This window comes from Callospermophilus lateralis, chromosome 16 (genome assembly GCF_048772815.1).
Source record: "Callospermophilus lateralis isolate mCalLat2 chromosome 16, mCalLat2.hap1, whole genome shotgun sequence".
NCBI classification, from domain to species: Eukaryota; Metazoa; Chordata; class Mammalia; order Rodentia; family Sciuridae; genus Callospermophilus; species Callospermophilus lateralis.
In genome coordinates, this window is record NC_135320.1 from 29,418,409 (window position 1) to 29,442,469 (window position 24,061).

Below are 24,061 nucleotides of genomic sequence, written 5' to 3' on the forward strand. Positions count from 1 at the left end.
AGGTTACTGTGAATGGGATTATTTTTCTGATTTCTTTCTCAGCAGATTCATTATTGGTATATAGGAAAACTACTGACTTTTCTATGTTGACTTTGTTTTTTTTTTTTCATGTTTTGTACAGATTCAATTTATTTTTAATATTTTTAGTTCACAGTTGGTTGAATCTATGGATGAGGAACCCATGGATCTGGAGGGCTAACTGTAAACTTGATACACAGAATTTAAAGAAATGTAGTAAAGTGATCTATGTTGACTTTGTAACATGCTACTTTACTGACTTAGTCTATTAGTTCGTGCAGTATCCTAGTAAAGCTTTCTGGATCTTCTAAGTATAGAATCATATCTACCAAACAGATAATTTTACTACTTCTTTTCTATTTTTTATCCTTTTTATTTCTTTTTCTTGCCTAATTGCTCTGGCTAGAATTTTTAGTATTATATCAGAGTGATGAGAGTGAACATCTTGCCTGGTTTTGAATTTTAAAGAAAATACTTTCATTTTTTCTCTCTTTTCATTATGATGTCACCTTTGGGTTCATTGTATATAGCCTTTATGATGTTAATTTCTTTATATTCCTAGTTTTTTCTTAATTTCTTTTTTAGTTGTAGATGGACACAATATCTTTGTTATATTTATTTATTTTTGTATGTGGTGCTGAGGATCGAACCCAGTGCCTCACGCATGTGAGGTGAGCGCTCAGCCACTGAGCTACAGCCCTTGCCCTTTTCAGTGTTTTTATCATGAATGGCTGCTATATTATGTTGAAGGCTTTCTCTGCATCTACTGAGATGACTATGTGATTTTTGTTCTTAATTAGCAGTATATCTTTACTGAAGTGCCAATTCACATTTTTTACTTATTTTACAAAGCTGGATTATCTGATTAGTGAACTGTGATAATATTCTTATATTCTTCATATATTCTAGATAAAAATACTTACGAGTTGTGGCTCAGTGGTAGAGCACTCACCTTCCACATGTGAGGTACCACATAAAATTAAATAAAATAAAGATATTGTGTCTATCTACAACTAAAAAAAAAATTTAAAAAAAACCTTGTTAGATACATGTTTTGCGAATACTTTCTCCTAGTCTATAGTCTGCCTTTTCATTTTTGTAACCTTCCCCTCCACCCCCTGCCTTTTTTAAGTTACAGGGGATAGAACTCTACCATTGAGCTACATCTCTAACCCTTTTTATTTTGGGACAGTGTCCCACTAAATTGCCAAGGTTAGCCTTGAACTTGTGATCTTCCTGTCTCAGCCTCCCAAATAGCTGGGACTACACAAGTATGCTACTACCCTCAGTTTCATTTTTGTAACTATTTTTTGGAGAGCAAATGTTTAATTTTGTTGAAGTGTAATTTATTGACTTTTTTCCCTTTTATAGCTCATGTTTCTTTCTTTCTTTTTTTTTTTTTTTTTGGTCTCATTAAGAAATCTATGCCCAAACTAGGGTCATTAAGATTTTGTCTTATTTTAGAAATTTCAAAATAGTTTTAGCTCTTACACTTAGTACTGTGATCTACTTAATTAATTTTGTTTCTCTTTCTCAAAGCTGTTTTAGCTAGCTTATGGCTTTTGCAATTTCACATACATTTTAAGGAAAGGGTTGGGTTCATTTTTTTGTAATTGACTATTAACCTGTTTGAGCACAATTAATGAAAAAATTACCCATTCCCTTCCCTGAATTAGCACTTTTGTCAATAAATTAATTTGCCACATATATATTGATTTACTCTTCAGAACTCCTTATACTGTTCCACTAATCTATTCTGACTATTCTATTTTGGAACTTAAATGTTCCCCAAAAGCTTATGGTGCTATTAGGTGATGGAATCTTTAGGAGGTGGGGCATAGTTGGAAGTAAGTTAACTCATTGGGGGTGTGCCCTTGAAGGGGATAATAGGACCCTGATCCCTCCTTTCTTGTTTTCCAGCTTCCATGAGATGAGCACTTTCCTCTGCCATATGCTTCTACCATAATATATGGCCTTCACAAAAGCTCAGAAGCAATGAAGGCAAGTGACCATGGACTGAAAACTCTGAAACTGTAATCCAAAATAAATACAACTTTCCTCCTTTTATTTTACTTTTCTTAGGAAAGCTAATTAACATATGCCATTAGCAGACTAAAGTACTTATAGTAGCTTTATAATAAATCTTGAAATCAGTATTATGGAAACTGGTGAATCCTCCAATTTTGTTCCTCATTGTCAAAACTGTTTTGGCTAGCTTATGGCTTTTGCAATTTTGCATACATTTTAAACTCAGCTTGTCAATATCTAGCTCCCCTCAAAAAAGTGTGTAGGGAGGCTGAGGTTGCGGCTCAGTGGTAGAGTGCTCATCTAGCACATGTGAGGTACTGGGTTCGATCCTCAGCACCACATAAAAATAAAAAAGATATTAAAACTAAAAAAAAAAGTATGAAGGACTTTGACTGGAAGTTCAGTTCACCTTTAGATAAACTTGAGAAGAATTTATATCTTAAAAATATTTAGTTTTCTAAGCTGAGCATGGTGGCATATGATTGTAATAACAGCTTGGGAAGCTGAGGCAAGAGGATCACCAAGTTTGAGGTCAGCCTCAGCAACTTACCAAGGCCCTAAGCAATTTGGTGAGAACTTCTTTCAGAATAAAAAATAAAAAGGCTCTGATGATATACCTCAGAAGTAAAATCCCTATAAGTTTAATCCCCTAAGAAAAGAAATTTAGTTTTCTAATCTACAAATATGGTATACTACTCCATTTACTTAAGTCCGTTTACAATATCAATATATTTTCTTTTCCTTTTAGAACCTGGAAGACTATAGAGATGTCATCCTTTCATTCCTGATACTGGTGATATGTCTTTTTCCCTGATTAGAATCTATTTTATTTATTTTCCTAAAAACTAGCTTTTAGTTTCATTAGTTTTCTTTTTATCATCCCTTTCTTTGCTTACCTTGAGTTTAACTGCTCTTATCTTTCTAGTTTCTTAGGTAGAAGTTTAGATTGTTGATTGATACTTTTTCCTCTCATATGAATTCAATGTTATAATCTTCCTCTAATTATTGTATTAACTGAATCACATACATTTTAAAAGATTGTAGAGTTAACTTGTGGAAAACTGGTAACAATAAAAATAATCACTATCCAGAGAAATGTAGACTGTGCCCTGTGGAATACAATTGTCACTTTGTAAGTTTTTTTCCCCCTCACATTTTTGCATTCATCTTTAAATAAATTTCAGCATTCCTTATTTGACTATAAATGTGCAGTAAAGAGTTCTCTCTTGAACTAGTTGTAAAGTCTTATTGCTTTCTCAATTAACAATGAGATTAAAAAAACTTTGACATGTTCATTTTCATGAGAGTCATGATTTTCTTTCTAATATTTTCTTTTAACAATATCTATTTTATTTATAAACCCAAGGAATCCATGAACTGTGTGTCTAGCATTCTAAAAACATAAATTTTGTTATCACGTAATTATGTACTAAAATTAGTAAAAACTTTTCCATACTCTTGGAAGTGTAGAAACTTAGGCCAAGCAACTATGTTTTCTTGTGTATTATCATTTTAAGCCTAATATGCAAACGTGTTTACTGCAGATAATGCTCTAAGTAAAACAAGACTTAAAAAAATTAACATGACACTAATATAAAGTTAAGGAAGTAAGCTTAAAATGTACTAATGTAATACTTTCTTAACAATATTAAGAGTTTTAGAACTTTAGAAAGATACCTGATTAATCTCTACATTGTATTAATTCCTATAATGCACATTAAGTCATGAAAAGGGAAATATTTTTCTGAAACAATTTAGACAATACTTAATAGTCACCCGTCCTTCCAATAAATCATTGGGTTTTACTTTAAATTAGTAACCAGATAAAACTCCTTCAGATTAATGATAATTTTCAAAAGAGCTACTTATTTGTATTTTAGAAGCCAAAAGAACTACCTTACAATTTCCAAAATTTTTAAATTTAAAAAGCCATTTACTTACATGTAGGCAAATGTACAAGAAAAGGAGTCACACAAACAGTAATCTACAGTGTCCATCATTAATGCAAAGTAACCTCTAATTTAATCCTTTTACCTTTTATTTCCAATAAGCATAATGACCATGTTGGAATTGGAATGCTGGCGGGCATCTTCTAACCAGGTTGTCAAGTGGTTGAATGTATCTCTCCTAAACATAAATAATAATTTGATTACATTTTCAAAGTATTTTTCTTAGTGGTGCACAATGATAACCATTTTTTGCCATATCCCACTTATATAATGAGAAACAGTTTGCAAGTACAAAATTTGAGTTTGGAGTTCAGTGATTGTATTTCAGTTTAGAAATTAAATGTAACCACACTTAGAAAATTCCAACAAATAAATAATCTTACCAAGTTGATAACTCAGGGCATTTATTTAAGTAAGAAAAAGAATTCTGCTGCAGAGTTCTGTAGTAAAATTAAATTTGATTCAAGATAAATAGTTTTCATGGTAAGCCAGAGCATAAAGACAAAGCTAGTTTTATTAGTGCAACCATACTTGTTTAGAAATAATCTCTGCACTGACCACTGAACTGAACTGACAAGTACTCACCTTGTAATATCATACACTAGTAAAGCCCCTGCTGCACCTCTGTAATACGACCTTGTGATGGAACGAAAGGACTCCTGCCCTGCCTGTGAAAAAAGAAAAAATTGGAAGTTTCCTTTAAAACTCTGTCTTCTGCATTTTCATGTCACTCATACAGAAAATATGGGAAGAGGTGCATAAAAAGAGAGAGAAAATCCTCACCAGTTTCTGGAAAAAAGTCAATATCACTATTGCTCAAGTCACTAGGATGCACATACAGGATTCCTGCAACCCTAGGTTTAGCCACCCGAAAAAAGACCCCTAACCCTTTTTGGCAATCCCTGACAACCCAATTTACTGAATGGTTTCACAATACATGAATCATTATTAGAGCACAGAATGGACTCCTAGCAACTAAGCTCTGAAGACAAATTTGAAAGGAAGCAAATAACCCAGAGCCTCACATTTGAATTCAATAACCCACTCCCTGGGGCAGCTGTTGACACTAGAATAAATAAAGCCCATTGTAAATAAATGATGAATGACATCTTTACGCCCACCATCTGCTGGTGTAAAGGTTGTTGGAAGGCCAAGGATGCAGATTTTATCAGTTATATCATAAACTGCAGTGAGCTTTCAACAGTCATAAGATGGAATTCTTTGAGCAATCATTTTATTATGAAAAACAGAAAATGGTTCTGAATTTAATTTATTTAATTTTTTCCTCCACACTTAATCAATTTTCTCTGCATTTGATATACAATGCTTGTCAAAAGGCAATAGGATGTAAAGTCATCTTTATATCCACTTGTGAAACACACACCAGAGATTAAACAAAATTAGGTAATTTCTCTAACTCATGGTTCTAGCATTCTGCTTTGTAAGAAAGGATAAAAAGGGATAGGACTATTGCCTGAATTTAAACTGAGAGAGTTCTTATTAAAAGTGCTTCTTAAAATTTTAATCATTTTACCTTTAAGGAAAAATAAGCATTTAAATTAAGTAAACAAGCCAGTTTTAACAATTTTTGTCTTAAAATCTGCAGTTGGAAAATATTGTTTCACATGTTGAGTTCTGACATTCCAAGTTATATCTAAAGCCTTCCCACCCTTGTAATGCACAGAGACAAGCTCATAATCTGCAGATTCTAACACTTACTACTCTGTAATACCTTGCTCTTGTGGGCTCTCCAACTATATTCCTTCCCTCCCATGCCTCTACCCTCAGTGCCCATCACTGGGGATAGCATACAGCTGGCACTCAGAGAGAGTCTGATAAATGAAAGAATAAATCCTAATTTCCTAGTCAACTGCAAAAAATGGGTCAGTACTCCATCTTACCTAAATAAAAAGACATGCTAACATTCAATGAAAATAACTTCTTCTGTGTAGAAATTAACAATCAGATCCTCTCTTGGTAACCAATTCTAGCACTTACAATCAGATCTTATGCTAGTGAATGAGAAAAAAAAAAAAGGTGTAAAAATAACCAACTCATTCTACACAGGTTAAAAAACCATATGACACCGTTCAGGAACATAAAATTAATTTTTATGTATGTACCTTTAATGAGTATTATCTTTCAAAAAAGTCTTCAAATCCAAGTTCAAAATGGAAATATTAGGAGAATTCCTTCTTTAATGGGAAAACTAAGAACTAGATATTTAAAAGATTTATTTTATTATGAATCATATATACCAAGAAAGGATTCTGTGGTAAACAATACAAAATGGGTGTATTTTACAAATTCAATATAAAAATCATGTTTAGATATCATATTTCTCAAGGCTAACCATCAAGTGAAGGTAAAAATCCTTTAAAACAACATCCTTGGAAAATTCTGTGGGGTGAATTATATGAATGCATTGGTAGAAAAGCACTACTAAAAGACTTCAAACCTTTAATGTTTACACTTCAGATAAGATACTGTAAAACAGTAAAAGGGAAAATAAACTTAGGAAAAGGAGAAAAGCAAACTTTTAAAAAACATTCCTGTTCTTCCTGAATTGTTCTTCAGAGAACAAAAAAATATGTTCCAATATGGAAATAACTTATACAACATACCACTTTATACTAAGGCCACTGAATCTGGAATTTGCCTATTAATACAAAATCAGACAAAACTTCAAGCAAATAAAAACCCACACATTTCAATCAAAGACTATAAATTTAAGTATGCCTCTTAAAATGCATAGTTATTCTGTAGTAAATGAAGATCTATGTTAAAAATAGTTTCCTAATTTTTGAGACCTGACCATTATATATCCTGGTTTATGGTAAGGGAATTGGCAGCCTTGAAATAAAACTGGTCCAATAAAGTGTTTTAATATAGTTTCTCTAACTGTAAATAAACTATTATACAAACTAACTGCATAAAGCTAGTCTGATGTTAACTATTTTGATATTGGAGTGAAATAATCTAATTTTTAAAAAGTACTTTCATACCTGTCTAAACTCTGATTGACTTACATTGTGAAAAATGTTAATTCAGGAAACATAGGTGTTATGTTTGATCCTCTTTAACTATAAAATATTGGTTAAGAGTAAGAAATTTCTGATGGAAGCTCGGGATACAAAAGAAAAATGCATTTAATGAAAATAGGAATGACTAAGTGAATAGCAACAAAAAACAAATAAACCTGAGCTATGGGTAGCCTGAATGGACCATGTGGTTCTCTCAGCTTACAACAAGGCTGTCTGACTTCTTAAAATAAAACCCAACAATATACCCAGATATACACAAAAGTTGAGCAGATCAAGTCTGCTTCAAGAGATAATGGGCATACTCATTTAGTGATGCTTAGCATTAAAAGCAGAGTCATGAAACATTTGTGCAAAAGGAGTCTTACAGACCTTCATTTTCCATTTAAATATTGCTAAATCAAACAAACTTGCTCCTCTAAGCCCTTTAAAAAACTACTTCCAATACCATATAAAGATTCCCCCAAACTGGTGTTCCCATGTGACTGGCTCTTTCTGTTGATTTCAAATTTTGTAGTAACAGGCTGGCAACTATACCTCCACAAAAACATGACTTTACACATTATGCTATTGCTCAAAAATCTCTTAAGTAACTTGAGTTAAAGCTGTAAACTCAACAATCTCATTTCACTTGTCTCTAAAGCATTTTTTTCTTACTGAGTATATGTCTTGATCATACATTTTCATCCTCCAGAGATTTTGCCTATAGTCTGAATATTCTTGCTTTGCTGTCTCTCCTAACTCCCTGTCTCAAAAACTGTTATTCTCTTCCTTCTACTTATCCAATTTCTATTTCCTTAGAGGACTAGTTCAAACTCCTAAACTTTTCACAAAGTTAGGAAGTTTGTCTACAATAGTCCACAATTACCCTTTTCTCAAAAAAAAAATCCAAAAGCACTCTCATGTGATCTTAATACCACTGATTAGACAAAATTAATACATCACTCAAATGCAATTTTCTTTTAGTTCTCCTTGAGAGCCTAAATCAGAGTATGAAGTATATTTACAGTGGGCACTGAAATATGTTATCCTGATTGATCCCAAAGAACCGATAAAGTTAAAAAGTTAAGATTTGTGAAAATCAATATTATAGTAATGTTTCTCTTACTTTCATTGTTAGTCATTTATCTAAAAACTCCAGTTATGTAGACTAGATAAGAACCAAAAAGGAAAAAATATAAATAGCCAAATAAGTTGTCCACTGACTAAGCATTATATTTCAGGAACTTCACTAAATAGATTCAATTTTAAAATGTAGACCAATAATCAGGGAATTGATTTCACTGAGGTGAAAAATTTTGAAATCTATATGCATGCACAAGACTTCTGTTTTAGATGACCATTAGAGTTAAGAATCAAACTGATTTTTAGTATTCCTATGTTCACAGCAAGGATGGTAAGAAAACCAACCTAGGCTATTTTATTTTAAACCTACTAAGGGGACTAAATCAGGTCCTGAGGTTGGAAATATCTAGAAAAAATAATACAAGTTAACTGCTTTTAAATATTCAGAATATTTACTTGAGGGGGGCAGGGAGAGGATATAATCAATCTCCACTATAGATTTTTGAAATACTGCCATATAAAAGAAACTGAAGGCCACAGGTGAGGGGTAATCACTAGAGTAGAAAAGGTTGAACAACTGTAAAGGAGGTAAAACAGTAGGATCTCTAAACTTCTCAATGGAGATGGGGTGGAGTGGAAGTGTGAAGAGAGCAGCGATGATAGGCAGAAAGTGAAGTAGGACTGTTTCCCAGCCTAGAATTCCACGTGCCTTCCCTTGGCCCTACTGCATTCTGGATATCCATCCTTACTAATAGATTAAAACAAAATATTATTCCATTTTAAAATAAGAAGTCAAAAGAATAAACTGACATGATTTTCAAAAGAATAACAAAAACACACAACAAAGAAAAGCTTTGATTCATTAACAAGGAATTTTGGCATACAAGTTTCTACATAACTGTCAATACTCCAATACATATTTGATGGGAAAAATATTTGTAAATCTAAAATATACATTTATAGGGAAATTGAACAGACACATGTTCTAGATACTTAACTAAAAAACCCATACTACAAATTTTGATGGGGGAGATTTATTTGGATATACTGGGAAGGCAAAAGTGATAAAAGACAAACGATGAATAAGGGTAAAATGGGGGAATCAAGTCTGGCTAGGGTTTAATAGGGAGAACAGACTTCATTTTGTCCTTCATCCACCAATCAATGAACAGGAAGTAGGTTCAACTTATGTTTCTTCATTGACTTATCCTGAAATAGACACATCTGGCTTTGGCTTTTGATTTAAAAAAAAAAAAAAAAGTCACTCATCAGAGGGCAAAAAGGAGGCACTGGACTGATAAGACTATCATTGCTTCCAGCTGTGAAACTGACTGATGGCCTCAGGCCTCCAAGGAGTTATCTGCTGGCAGCTATTTTTACAATTTGCAAAAAAAAAGTGGGGGGGAGGTTAAAAAAGAAAACAAACAAAAGATGGCGAATGTGAAAATTTTGCAAGGAAAACACGTCATCACAATTTTGGGGGGAAGTGAAAATGGATATACAATAAATGACAAACATCCTAATATATGAAATGGCCATGGGGTGAGGATGAATTAATACATAACACTTGGCTAATATTGCCAAGAGAACTCTGGGATGATTTTCAGTGTCCTCAGTTAGAACAGACATGACTCTCACAACTAAAAATGCAATAATCTATACAAATGTATAGAAACACTGCTAAACTTGGTATTGGGAAACCCTGTTTCACTAAGATATAAACTAAATGTGAAACCAACCTTAATCATGATTACATTTGTGGCAGAGTTTTGGAAGTAAGGAATAAAAGAAAACCAATGAAAGTAAGAGAACAATCTATAAGAAACCACTTTCAAAAAAAAGTTAACAATTTTTTTTTGAAACAGTCCTTAAAATCTAGAACAGGTCACTGGTTATTAAAGTCCTGTCCTTTGCATTCTAGGATCCCTGAATTTCTTTTTTAGGGTGGTGATGATTTCTTCAAAAGTACTCAAGTCTTTCTCTTTTAAACAAAGAAGAAAGCTAGTCTTCTGCCCCCACCCCAGGCAAAATGAGTTTTTTCTTTTATGTTCCTCTCATAATTGCATAAGCAACTATTCTAGATTTCTTCTGAAAGATCTGTAATGCAAGAAAATCTATTCATAAGCTGAAAGAAAAAAATTTTAAAAGCTCCTATCAAAAGAAGGATGATAAATTAAACCTATAAAAGACAATTGGAATGAATCGTTGAGTCAAATTTCTCAAAACAAGAATTAAGGGAACACTTTAAGTACAAAAGAACTGTGAAATAAAGTAGAATAAACTACAGACAACAAGTGGTTTTGTTTAAAGGTTAATATTATATTAGCCTTTCCTTTTTGAAGCTATGTACTTCACTTAATTCTATACTTAATTCAGTAAAATTTACTAAACACTGTTATCAGTGACTGAGTTAAGAACAAAAGATGCAAAATTGAACAAGATAGAGTTGGTCCCTTCTCTCACAATGCTTATTCTGATGATAATATGTGAACAAAAACATAAGATGACAATGGGGCCAGAACTTTAATAAAATATGCATAAAATATTTTGGGAAGAATAAGTTATTCTCATGGGGATCTGAAAAGCTTCTGAAAGAGTTGACACCTGAGCTAGCTTTAAATAGAAAAAGTCTGAAAAAAAGGCATTTCAAGCAAAGCAAGTATTTATGTATTTAACATATGAAAAATGTGTTTATTAGGGTAGCAAATAACCTGGTTCAGGCTACTACCCTGAATGTGTGCTACACAATGTTATAAGAAAGCAATTTCGTTTGTATGAATCAATTCTGAAAACAAAAACTTCCTTTTGGTTGGTGATCATAATTTCATACCTTTCGGAAAGAAAATGACTCATTTTATGTTCTCTTTTCCATGCAATTTTGAAATTAAGTAGCTTTAGAGAATGTAAATAAAAAATGTTTTGAGATGCTATATGCTTAGGAGGAAACTCCTAAGAAATAGTAAAAGTATAAATCTTCAATGAAGAAGAGGTCAGAAAGTACAAGATCCCTGAGTCTAATGCATAACTCTTAGAGCAGGACCGAGACACAGGGTTTACCACTTAAAGGCCAACTGTGGGATATATAGCATGTATCAGGAAACCTAGGACCCTTCCAGCAACTTGCTTAGTCTTGAGAATCCTGACCAAGACTAGATATTCTCGTGATTCCTTCCTTCAATAGCTATTATGTATCCATGACAAGTCAGTCTTATGTGTGTGTAGTTGATGTAACTTCCATAAAAGTTGCAGTGATTATCCTAACAGGTAACAAGTTTATTACTGTTATTTTAAAATGAATCAGAGGCTGAAACCAAAAAGTTTGAAAACTGCTATCTTAGGACATTAACAGATTTATATAGTAACTTCATTTTTAAGAATCTAAGATCGGTGAATAGAGAAAACAGCCACTCAAATTATTTTCTGTATTCAGTAGTTTAGATAAGAAACCACCACTAAAATCTATACAGCATGGCATATGCTAGGTGCTCAATGAACAGTGACAAATGACAGAATTAGTTATTGCATTAGGACAAAATGGCTTCAAGTAGTTGGAACTAAGTCAAATAAAATAAATTAATAAGTTGTCAGGATAAGTTACCCTACACAATTGATATTTTATTTTACTACATATGTATATTTCTGACATGCTAATTATTTCTCTTAAAAGTATGGTTTCTAGAGCACTTTCATTTAGGCTTCACTTCATTTAGCATTCACTCAGATATGCTCACCAATACCCAACACCTGCAGACCAAGCTGCAAAATCACTGCATAGGAGAAACCAGTTTTCTTATCATATTTTGCTTTATGGCCATAGAATTTTAGTATGTAAAAAACTATAACAAGCAAAAAGTAACATTAAAACAAAACAAGCATACAATGTACTTTTATAAAACAACTTTATTGAGGTCATACAATGTACTTTTAAAATACTTACCGTATCCCATATCTGAAGTTTTATCTGTTTTCCATCAATTGTTATCATTCGAGCACCAAACTCTACACCTACACAAAACAGAAAATGATTTGTTAAATAAACTAGTTGAAATATATTTTGCATTCAAAGATTAAAATATGAATTCTAATTTCCAGGACATGCTATGCTGTGACATACAGATAAACTTTTAACAAAAAATCTGCTATCCTTGGAAAATATATAGACTAAGACAGAGGTGCTGGTAAGACATAAGCTAAAGGCAATTAAAATATGAAGATAGTGAAGTCTGACATAGCCAATATCAAGAAACCAACTGTGGCCTTCATGTTTCAAAGACTCAGTAACAAAAACAAGAAGTGATTCAAGCTGAGTGTGGTGGTGCATGTCTGTAATCCCAGTAACTCTGGAGGGGGAGACAGCAGGATCTGAAGTTCAAAGCCAGTCCCAGCAATTTAGTGAGGCTCTAAGCAACTTAACAAGACCCTGTTCTCAAAAAAAAAAAAAAAAAAAAAAAAGGGCTGGAGATGTATCTCACTGGTAAAGTACCTGTGGGCTTAATCCCTTGTAAGGGGTAGTGGGAGGAGCAATTCAAGAGCTATATTTGAGTAATGTATACTAAATATTAAAATTTCTTAAGAAGTACATTAACATTGTGTAAAAACATCATTCTAAAAAGAACAGAGATAAATTTCAACATAATCTTGATTCCCAGAAAGGGGAATCAACTAGGAGGGAAAAAAAAACCCCTCCAAATCTGTGCACTAGTGGATGAAAGTCACTATTTAGATATATTTCTAGACACTTCTTCATGAGTACATACACATGCAGAATTAGTACACACTTTTACATAAATTGTGTGCATTTAAATGCTATTTTCTGCAACTTGCTTTCCATTAAGTAATACACTTAATTCCCTATCACAGAGACTTTATTCCCTATCACAATCATTCCTAAAGTCAATAAAAACGAACTACACCATTATTTTTGCTATCCGCACAATATTCCTTTGTATATAGATGAATTACTAAATTGACGCTCTATTGCTACAAATTTAGGTTGTTTCCTTGTTTACACTAATGAATGATGAAATGAACTTTCTTTATTTTTTAGTTGTTGATGGACCTTTTCTTTCTTTATTTATATGTGGTGCTGAAAATCAAACCCAGACCCTCACACATGCTAGGCAGGTGCTCTATGACTGAGCCACAACGTCAGCCCTGAAATGAACTTTCTGCATACATTTTTCAATTACTATAATTCTAGGCAAATTCAGGAAGTAGAACTGTAGGTAAAAGGGAATACAAAATTTCTGTTTACAAGTTCTCTCCTTTGCCTTTTTTATTTATATTTATCATCTCTTTGGAAAATATTCAAATATTATTATGTCTTTGGAAAATATCAAAGCAGGAGAAAAAGAGGGGATAATTTTATAATAGCAAACAAATGGGACGACAACTCTGAGAGTTGTCTATCACTTACATCAAATCATCAGTTCCTGAAATATATTCTATCGGTATTTAGATCAGAGTCAAAGGTGAGAAGACACACATGGTCTCCAGAAACCAGATGTCGGATATTCTGTGTGAAAAATAGCTTCTAGTTTACCATGGAAGAGCATACTGCCTGCGTCAGAAATTCATTTCAGTATCATCTATGACTCCTTCAACTGTGATTCGGAGGGTGAGATAGACAGTTAATTGGTCCTTCCATGATATAACTTAATGTGGGTTTTCATTCTATATTTTAATACTTATTCCATCATAGGGGCGTAGATAATACCAAGAAAATAATGGTGACATTCATATTTTTTGAGCTTGCAAATATAGGAAACCTAGAAAAAAGAGACTTAGGAATCATGATGTACTAGTATTAAAAATAAAAAAGTACAAAATTATGCCAGAAAACCATTTACACATGTACATGCATAGTTCAATATATATATATATATACACACATATATATGTATATATATATATACATATATATGCATGAGAGAGAGAGTGTGTGAGTGTGTTTGTGTACGTATGTGTGTAGAATCCTCTCAACCCACGTTCTGTGCCACCAGGAGGTGACATCCACAAAATCACCCTGTCAAATGACATGAAAATTAAAGTACTTAAGGGAAGAAATAGGGGGATAATTATGGCATACATGTTTTTTAAAACAGCCAGTATTTAAAAGGAATGTACTAAAGCACAAAATTCTACATATCAACAAGATATATGACATAGTGGAAGCTTTTTCATAAAGCTATGTTTGTATTCACAAATTAGAAAGAAATTATATTTTTTCCCCACTGTATGAGTAAGCTGGCTTTCAACCATAACCAAAAAACAACTACATTATTCACTGGGATTTAAGACTTTTTCAATTCAATATACAATGTCAGATTTGACCAAAAAACAACTATGAATTAGAAACAAACACACAAATGCTCCTGATACCAAGAGTATGCATGCAAGGCAACAGGGGCAAGCAGATGCTACCTCTGTGGAACTGACATCTGGAGGACAGGGATAAAAATAATAAGACTGATTGGTGACTATTCCATTTCAGCAGAGGAAAGGCTAACAAGACTGCTCCTGCGGCAGGACTGATGTTGCAGCTTCTACTTCCTGGCCTTTGAGAGGCTTTGTTACTGCCATTCCTAATTCCAAATCTCCACCTTCCTGTAGAATCTACATGCAACTTCAGACATTCTGATATATATTCCCTTATACTAAGCCTAGGTATATTTCTCTCTTTATTTAAAGTAGGTAGATAGAGGTTGGTGAAGCTTTAAATCTTTAAACAAAGATTTTGCCTCTAAACTTGTCATATGAAAATCAAGAATATCTCTAAAGCAGGGAAGTGTCATAATATGATTGATGTTTTAATTTCATTTCTCAATAGGATGAGGACAAAGAAGGAAACAAAAATAACAAGATGCAGAGATCAGATAAAAGGCTACTATATTTTTTAGGCATAAGACACCAAGTGGTGGTAGGAAAATACAAAACACAAGCATTAATTACTGAAACCATGACTTTTGTTTTCCTATTGAATGCAACAGAAACAGGCTTTGGTTTCAGCATCAAAAACATAACCCATTCCCACTTACCTTCTCAAACTGGGTCCTGTATAGGTCTCACCCTTACATTCTATGTGGCAAAAGAAAATACTAAAATCTAATGTATGCTCAAAGTCTCAGAAACAAATATAAAAAGCAAAAACCTTATTTCTTTACTGGATTGTTAAAAAATGTGTCTTTTTCCTCCATTTAAAGGTATACATGTTTGAGAATCCCATTTAGAAAGATTTCTTTATCTTAAAAATGAGCTAAACTATTACCTGTATGCCACTGAGACTCTTTTCCATTTTCAATTAATAGCCAATTTGGCTGACAGAGAAATTATCTGTTGAGTCAAAGTCAAGACCTCATTTACATGACACTGTCAGGGAGTGCAGCTTATTTTTTAAAATAGGTTATAGGATCCAACTTTCTGGAACAAAATGCTCTTAAGTAAAATACTTTTTCTAACTGTCTCTAAATCATTATCATCCTTATACAATAATTAAACCATTTACTGATAATTACTCATAATCAATACCTACTAGTTGAATGATCATGGGAAAGTTATTAAACCCTTTCTGCCTCTTAGTTTCCTTACCTGTAAAAAGGTATTCACGATACCAACCTCATGAATTTTTTTCTGTCCAGGTTAAAAAGGTTACTAGATAGCAAACAGAACAGTGTCCAACACACAGTAAGTATGCAGAACATGAGTTATTGTTATTATTATTTCATATTATACAACAGAATTTCTAAAATTACATCCCACTTAATAATGAATAACAGCTTTGATGAGAAAGGGGACCTGTCAGAGCCAAGTAACTGTGAAGGTTAGAGATGTGCAGAGGTAGAATGTGGCTTCTTTCCCCAGGTGAGTTGGGCATGATCACGTGGGCCTCCTTGTAATGTCAAGGCCCAAACCTCCAGGATGCTGGGGTACACGGTGATAATGCCAAATCAGAGAGAAGTGTTATCAAGCAAACAGGCAGTCCCAGCTTTTGTCAGACTGGCATGGAAATATATTGGCCCCTAGGCCTCATTATTATTTAGACATTGTGGAGGTTCAAAATGTAGGCTTCTGGAAAGATGGCTTGATTTTTCCTAATTCTAGAAACAATGAAAAGCTTGATATGAAAAGTAATGTCCTTTGTTTCCTATGGAAAACAAAACAGCAAATACCATATTTAATGGTAAAAACACTAAAGGAATTAAAATTACTATGAAAAAAATATTATAAATGTCCTGAACTTGAAATTATTCTAGAGATTTTGTCAAAAATTATAAAAATACAACTTAAAGATATAAATATTAGCTAAAAAATTTAACGAAGGAAAAAAAGGCTAATAGTAAAAGTGACAAAAATATAACAGATAATTCAAAGACAGTACAAAGAAATAGTTCTTAAACATACAAAGAAAAAAATGATCAGCTGCACCAAAAAAAAAAAAAAACTTGAAAAAATAAACATTTGTTGCCTTTATGTTTCACAAACATTAAAGCTGTAATAGAGGCAAGAGTGGAGAGAGAGAGATATGGGTACTTTAGTACATGGGTAGGGAGAGCAATTTGGGACAAGTCAAGTCTAAGAGGCCTACCAGACATCTAAGAGAGGAGATGTTGAATACACAGATGGATATATACATGATGTAAGGGGAACTCTGGGGAGAGTTCAAGAAGAAATGGGTGCAGAGAAATTGAAGACAGAAAATGGGGATTATTCTTTCTGAGGAATTTTGCTAAAATGAAAGAAGAGAATTGAAAGCTGGAAAAGAAAATAGAATCCTGCAAAATAACCATCAAAAAGGAAAAAAATTAAGAATGTCTGGAGAAAAAAGAAGCTTAAGAATTCTTCCACAGTAGCACGGGAAAGGCTGACTTTATTGGCTCAATGACAGTAAATGGTTGACATGGTGATTGGAACCTGTGAAAAAGTTCTTCCAACCTATCTCTAACTTTCTGAGTGAAACAGAAACCAAGATTATCAACTAAGAGTAAAAATAAGCAAGGTGCTGCATGTTTAAAGAGCAAGAAGATTCAATATATTTCTACAGGAAAGCAGAAAGAGAATGAATTAGAAATAAAGTGCAGTTGTCAGGCAATACTAAGGCTCACTTGAAGTTAGTGTCCAAGACATTAAATTGAGACTAGCATGGTCATCAGTTTTTTCCCAGTCATATACAGTTGTATACATACAGACATGGAATAGAAGTTGGAGTAAACCTATAGGTTAGCCACAGAAAACAAAGAAGCAAGAGGATTGAGAGATAGGCAGATATTATTTTAATGACATAGTGGTTAGGATTAAAGTTTGATAAGCTGGGAAGTAAGAAGAGGGGTTAGAGTGAAAAGATGGTATGATCAACAGATTACAGATTTATGGAATTGAAAAATGTCAGCTTTAGGAACTAAAGAGAGCGAGCTGGAAGAATGTCAGATAATCAGAAGAGAGAGAGAGTCAGATAACCAGAGTACTAAAGTAAAATTCTGAAATGGTTCCTAATATTGGTAATGACAATGTTTTAATTGTGACTATGAGAGTATATGGCTAAGGTAGTGTAAAAGCAAATCATTGGAGGAAGCCAGGCACAGTGGCACACGCCTACAATCCCAGCAGCTTGGGAGGCTGAGGCAGAAGGATCTAAAGTTAAACCCAGCCTTTGCAACTTCGTGAGACCCTATGCAATTAAATGAGACCCTGTATCTAAATAAAATTTAAAAAGGATTAGGGATACGGTGTAGTGACTAAGCACCCCTGGGCTCAATCCCTGGTACCAAAAAATTAAAAATTAAAAATAATTCACTCACTGGAAGAGAGGAAGAAAAAGGAACAAAGAGGTCAGGATATGTGTGGGTGTGTGATCATATGTGGGTATAAGGCAGATGATATAGAATGTTTTTCTAGCTGCATGATTAGTAGTGAAGTCATTGCTTCAGTGCTTCTCAAACTTTAATGTTCATATGAATCACTTGGAGATCCTGTTAAAACGTAGATTATGATTCAGCAGATTCTTTTAACTTTGCTTACTTGGTTTTTGCTTTTTTGAGAGGTGTGGGTGGGTCCTAGGGATAGGCAAGTGCCCCATTGTTGAACTATGTCCCCAAACCCTCAGCAGACTTTTAAACAAGCTCCCATATGATATTGATGCAGCTGGTTCAGGGCTCTAGTCTGGACTTTCAATGTTATTGTGTACATGAAGTTATTGTAAACTTCTTTGATTTATATCTTATGATTCTCACCGAGATAGTGAAAGAATAAAGAGTATTTTACAGTATTTCATGATCTTTTATCTCCTCTTTTCCATCATTTAACACTTTCTTTGTCATGATGTAATCTTAAATTTTTCATCATCTATTTCTCAGGCAAAGGCAAGTATGCAGCAGTCAAGATACTGTTTATGCCTATCTTAGCAAACATTCCCATATTCCTTTTGAAATTATGTACTAATGACCTGACATTTTTATGTCTGAAAAAATAAATTGCCATGATAGAGGTTTCCAAAAATGTTAAGGAGGGTATGTGTACAAGCAGAAACAGTAATTAACAATACTCACTGCTTCTGCTGGCCCACATTCAGCTTGAATGACTGACTGACTGACTGTAAATGAATACACTGAGTTTACTATATATAACTACATAAGCTGTAATGGCAGAAAGACAGCCTGAGAAGAACGGTCAGCCTTGACTTTATAGAACAGTCTTCAGTGGGAAAAGCATAATTATCAACATCAACAATGAATTGCAAACTCTATTATAGTTGTTTGCTTCACAGAAATTTATGGATTTTAAAGAAAGTATCACTACCTCAAATATTCTCACATGCTAGGCAAGCACTCTACTACTGAGCTACAATCCCAGCCCCGAAACATCTTAAATTCTGAGTCACTTTACATTCACTTTATAGGACCTGAAATAATATTCTAGTTTAAAAGAGGTGTTGATGGTGTCTAACATTTTTAAAATAATAGACTCTTGCTAGAGCCAGCTGTACCATGACCTCTAACAGTTTCTAAGAAAAAATATAATCTACTTCATGAAAAGTCCACTGGATGTAGTTTCCCTACACATATAGCAAGTAAAAGATAGGACTACCTATATCCATCCCCTGTAAGATTTACTTTGTCTTTGGAGGAGGAATGATTCTGATCATAAACAAAGAAGTTCTAAAGCATGACCTACTATGGACACGACTATTTACCACTCAAGTTGGTGTTGGGCTCATGCTGAAACTCAGAGCCTACACAGTTACTCTAATTTAGCTATTTTCCAGTATTTTTTATATTTCTTCCTTTCCAGTCAACAATAATTCCTCACAAGCATGGATATACTAGTCTCATTTCCTATAAATGGGGACTATAGTTTGGCATATGTAAATTTGCTTAGAAAAAAACTTCAAGAGCTGGGGATATAACTCTGTTGGTAGAATGCTTGCCTCACGTGCACATGGTCTTGGGTTCAATCCCTAGCACCAGAAAAACAAACAAACAAACAAACAAAAAACTTCAATAAGCAGACAAGTCAATGGCATGTACTGAGAAAACAGGGAAGAGCTAGCAACTAAGGTTTGATTGGACTTACTATTTTTTATGTATTAAGTAAGTGGGAGAGAGAGTGAAACGGCAGAAGAATCAAGAGCTTAGGTATGAGGCTTATAAGTACAGAATTGATCATTACAGTAAACAGAAGTTAAGGACACGATGACTAGCTAGGATAACTAGATATCATGGAATTACAGTGTTAGTTATGACTATTCATCAAAACTTCTACTTATTACTACCAATTTGGTAACCAGGTTGTACAAAGTGACTGTGGACCCTAGGCCAGAGATGACAAAACAAGGAACCAATTGAAGCAATGAACTCTCTTCCACAGGGAACTTGGAAATGAGTTTAAAACAATCTCTGCTCTCCTGAATGGGATATGAACTTCCAAGTTACTGATAATAACTCTTTCCCACCATAGAGACTGGGAAACCAAACACATTGGTTAATAGGAAGAAAGAAAAATGAAGCAGGTATGAGAAAATAACAGAAGAATGTGAAAAAGACAAAATTTCTTATGTCTCCTCTTTAAGAGCTATAAACTCTGGTTCTAGGCTGCTTCCCTCCTTCGTTTCTGTGGGACATTTAAATATTAAAAATAATAAATTCTCCTTTTGGCTTAAGCTGAGTTAGGTGGATACTAATATTTACAAATAATTTGAAGAGTTAGAGAGGTGGCGAAAAGTATATAGGTCAGGGTCCAACCAGAAAAACAGCAACCACACTTAAGTATTTAAATACTGGGAGAATTTAATGTAGGGGTTGGTTATAGTAAAGGAAGAGCAAAAAAAGAAAAAAGAAAAAAAAAAAAACACCCCAAAGAGAAAGGGAATCAACCCACTGATTCCTGCCCTAACAAGAAGCTGCTACTGTCCCTAGGCTGAGAGGATGCAAGGAGAAATTAGGGTTATCAAAGTGCAAGCAAGAGCCAGACTACCTGAGGGCTTGCCAAGCAGGGAGGGGCTAGAGATGGAGTTAATGGAGAACATATAGTCAATCCAGGCTGAGAGAAAAGTAGAAAAAGATCCTTGGCTTCTCTTTTCTTTTAGCCTACTACTTCCCAGTGTCTGCCATCAGTAAATCTAGAGTGAAGCCAGCTGGCAGTTACATGAGTTACAGTTTTCCAAACAACTTTCTTTGATCTGCTCCCTCATCTCTCTTACAAGTATAGCCTATGCCAATTTCTGACAGCATGCTCAGATCCATTCTCTCCATCGGGTATGCCAAAAACAGCTTAGAAACTTATGTGTAAGATTCAATGAAAAGAAAGAAAACTTTATTTAGTGTTCTAATTTTAAAAAAACAATAACAACAAAAAAATCTGATTAATTGTCTTAGGACTTTAAAATTAGCTACCAATGTTTAAAACGTATTGAACAAAGAATAGATCCTATACAAAAATAAGCTCACAAAAGCTAACAAAATCATAGGGCCAGTATTAAATAGTACTACCTATTTTACCCATCATCACTGTATATACTTGGAAAATATCAAATTTAATATAAATTATGGATAATATTCTTATTAACAGGAGTTGCTAGTAAAAATATCAATGTATCTACCAACTGCATATGACTTGGTTGAAATTATTCACTGATCTAATAATCTGATTATTTTAGTCAGCTATTTCACTGCTGTGACTAGAAGACCCGGTCAGAACAACTGTTAGAGGAGGAAAAATTTACTTGAGGGCTCAAGGTTTCAGAGGTCTTAGTCCACAGAAGGTGGGCTCCATTCCTTAGGGCTTGAGGTGAAGCAGAACATCATGGCAGAAGAGTGTGGCAGAGGGAAGCAGCTCACATTTTGATCAGGAAGCAGAAAGAGAGTTCTCCACTTCCCAGATACAAATATATACTCCAAAGCCAGGACTCCCAATGCCTACTTCCTCCAACCACATCCTACCACCTCAATTAACACTCAGTTAATCCCTATCAAAGGATTGATTTGCTGACTGGATTAAGACTTTCACAACCCAATCTTCTCCTCTGAACTTTCTTGCATTGTCTCATGCGTGAGCTTTTGAGGGACATCTCATATCCAAACCATAACACTGATCAATAAGTTCTATCTTTGGTATTTTGAAAATGTGTAGTGTAGGACATGAAAATTAATATGCTATAAATGGTAACTTAAAATCCATAGAAAATGAGCAGTGACTGAAGATTCACTAAGCAATCAGTTATATTAATGAGTAACTAGATTCCCAATTACCCCTTTTCTTCATATTTAACTAATTCCTAGTAGTTAAATGGGCTATAGCTGTAGAATAGTCAGTTAGCTAGATTCCTTGGTTTTCAGCATATACTTTCGAACAAATAAGAATCCTAAAATGGTATGATAACCTAAAATTTTGAGGATGTCACCCCTTTTATAGCATTGTATATTAATAAAAATGAATAGTATCACTATTTTAAATAATAACAGATAATATTTACTAACTGTTTCTTACTAGTAACGATTTCATTTACTAGTCATAATTGCTTGATGGCAGTTTCTCTTGGCTAACAATTTTATAGGCAAGTCTATAATATTCATCATGTAGCCAGGCACTGTTCCAATGCTTTATACTTATTATTTACTTAATGCTCACAATAACTTTGTGGGATTGGTATGGCTATGATTTTTCACTGTTCTGAAAGACAAAGTAAGAAATGGAGCAGTGAAGAGGTTTAACCAAACAGTGGCAATCCAGCAAATGGATTCACAGTTTCTACTCCTACCATGATTCTATGTTTATCCTCAATTGTTTAATTATTAAATACAACTGAAATCTTAAATATCAATGTCTTCTGCGTTGTTTGTAGAAAGTTCGGTAATACTGATTTTTACTTCTCATATTTCTAAAAAAGTGATGGAAAGTAAACTGCACAAGAAACCTAGTTTCAGTTGGGAGCAGTGGCACATGTCTGTAATCTCAGCAACTTGGGAGGCCACGGCAGGAGGATCTCAAGTTCAAAACCAAACTCAGCAACTTAGTCAGGCCCTAAGCAACTTAAGGAGACTCTTGTCTCTAAATAAAACATAAAAAGACCTGGGAATGCCACTCAGTGGTTAAGTACTCCGGGGTTCAATTCCTGGTACCAAAAAAAAAAAAAAAGAAATCTAGTTTTTCACTGCTTTTGGAATCATCACTAATAGAATGGATCCTCTTACATATTAAACTATTTTAAACTTTTAATGCTTATCTCTTTTATAAAACTTACCAATAGTGAGGTCATGCACCGGCTGAAACCTCTTGTCTGTGAACTGTAGCAATAAGCATGATTTACCAACACCTGGAAATTAAAAAAATAGTTAACAGACAAAATTCACAGAAATTGAGAAACACTTTACAAAAGCACATAGAAAGTGGTAGCAAGAGTTTCTGGATGCAGTAAACAATCTGCCATTATTTCTCAAATACCATTTTTTCTTTTTCTTTTTTTTTGGTGTGTGTGTGTGTGTGTGTGTGTGTGTGTGTGTGTGTGTGTGTGTGTGTGTATATGTGTGTGTATCAGGGGTTGAATCCAGGGACGTTCAACCACTGAGCCACATCCCTAGCCCTATTTATTTTATTTAGAGATAGGGTCTCACTGAGTTGCTTAGTGCCTCACTTTTCTTGAGGCTGGCTTTGAACTGATCCTCCTGTCTCTGCTTCCTGAGCTGCTGGGATTACAGGCGTGGGCCACCATGCCCGGCCCTTTTCAGCTTTTTTAACTTATTCAACATTTCAATATGAAAGAAAGATATGGTAGCTGAACTTCCAGAAGACAACTAGCCCCTCCTAGTAGCCTCTACCACAGTACCACTCAGTAGAGTTTTCATTTACTTTTTTGTGTATGTGTGCATCAGTGAAAATATTTAAAGTACACCAATTTCTTATATTAGTTTATCATATGCCTAAACAAACAAACCAGCAATAAGTATTTGAGAACTACTTTTCTAAGAAAATGTGCTTGTTCTGAGTTCTTACTAATTCATTTCATGACCAACTGTAATCTGAATTGCATTCCTTCATTCCACTATACCTTTATTAAGGTTATGAATAACTTCTACATTCCCAAATTCAAAGTAAAATTTTCTATATTCATCCCACTTGTCCTTTAAAAAAATTAGATATTGAACTCACATCTTCTTCCTACTTACTTTGATTCTTTTTTTTTTTTTTTAAATATTTTTAAAGTAAGTTTTTAGTTGTTGATAGAACTTTATTCATTTATAGGCGGTGCTGAGAATCTAACCAAGGGCCTCACATATGCAAGGCTAGTGCCCTACTGTTGAGCCCCAGCCCTATTTTCAGATTCTTTAAGAAACATTTCCTCATCCTCACACTAGACTAAGCCTGTCACAGCATCCTGCACTTCTACCAAACACAAAAGGCAGTCATCATTCAAAGTCTTTATTGAATGCTTAGTATGCACTGAATTAGGGACTTGAAGATATAGTAGTGAAG

At 33.9% G+C, this 24,061-nt stretch overlaps 1 protein-coding gene across 1 annotated transcript in view; it reads right to left on the reverse strand.

The window, feature by feature from the left end:
* The window catches only part of Rab2a (RAB2A, member RAS oncogene family), an 83,448-nt gene that overhangs the window by 29,880 nt on the left and 29,507 nt on the right, over positions 1 to 24,061 (reverse strand). Inside the window, exons 2-5 of the mRNA XM_076835979.1 lie at positions 22,833 to 22,904; positions 12,039 to 12,106; positions 4,581 to 4,663; positions 4,081 to 4,173 (exon numbers count right to left, since the gene is read on the reverse strand). Coding sequence (XP_076692094.1) covers positions 4,081 to 4,173; positions 4,581 to 4,663; positions 12,039 to 12,106; positions 22,833 to 22,904 — 316 coding nt within the window. The remainder of the gene's footprint in view (positions 1 to 4,080; positions 4,174 to 4,580; positions 4,664 to 12,038; positions 12,107 to 22,832; positions 22,905 to 24,061) is intronic.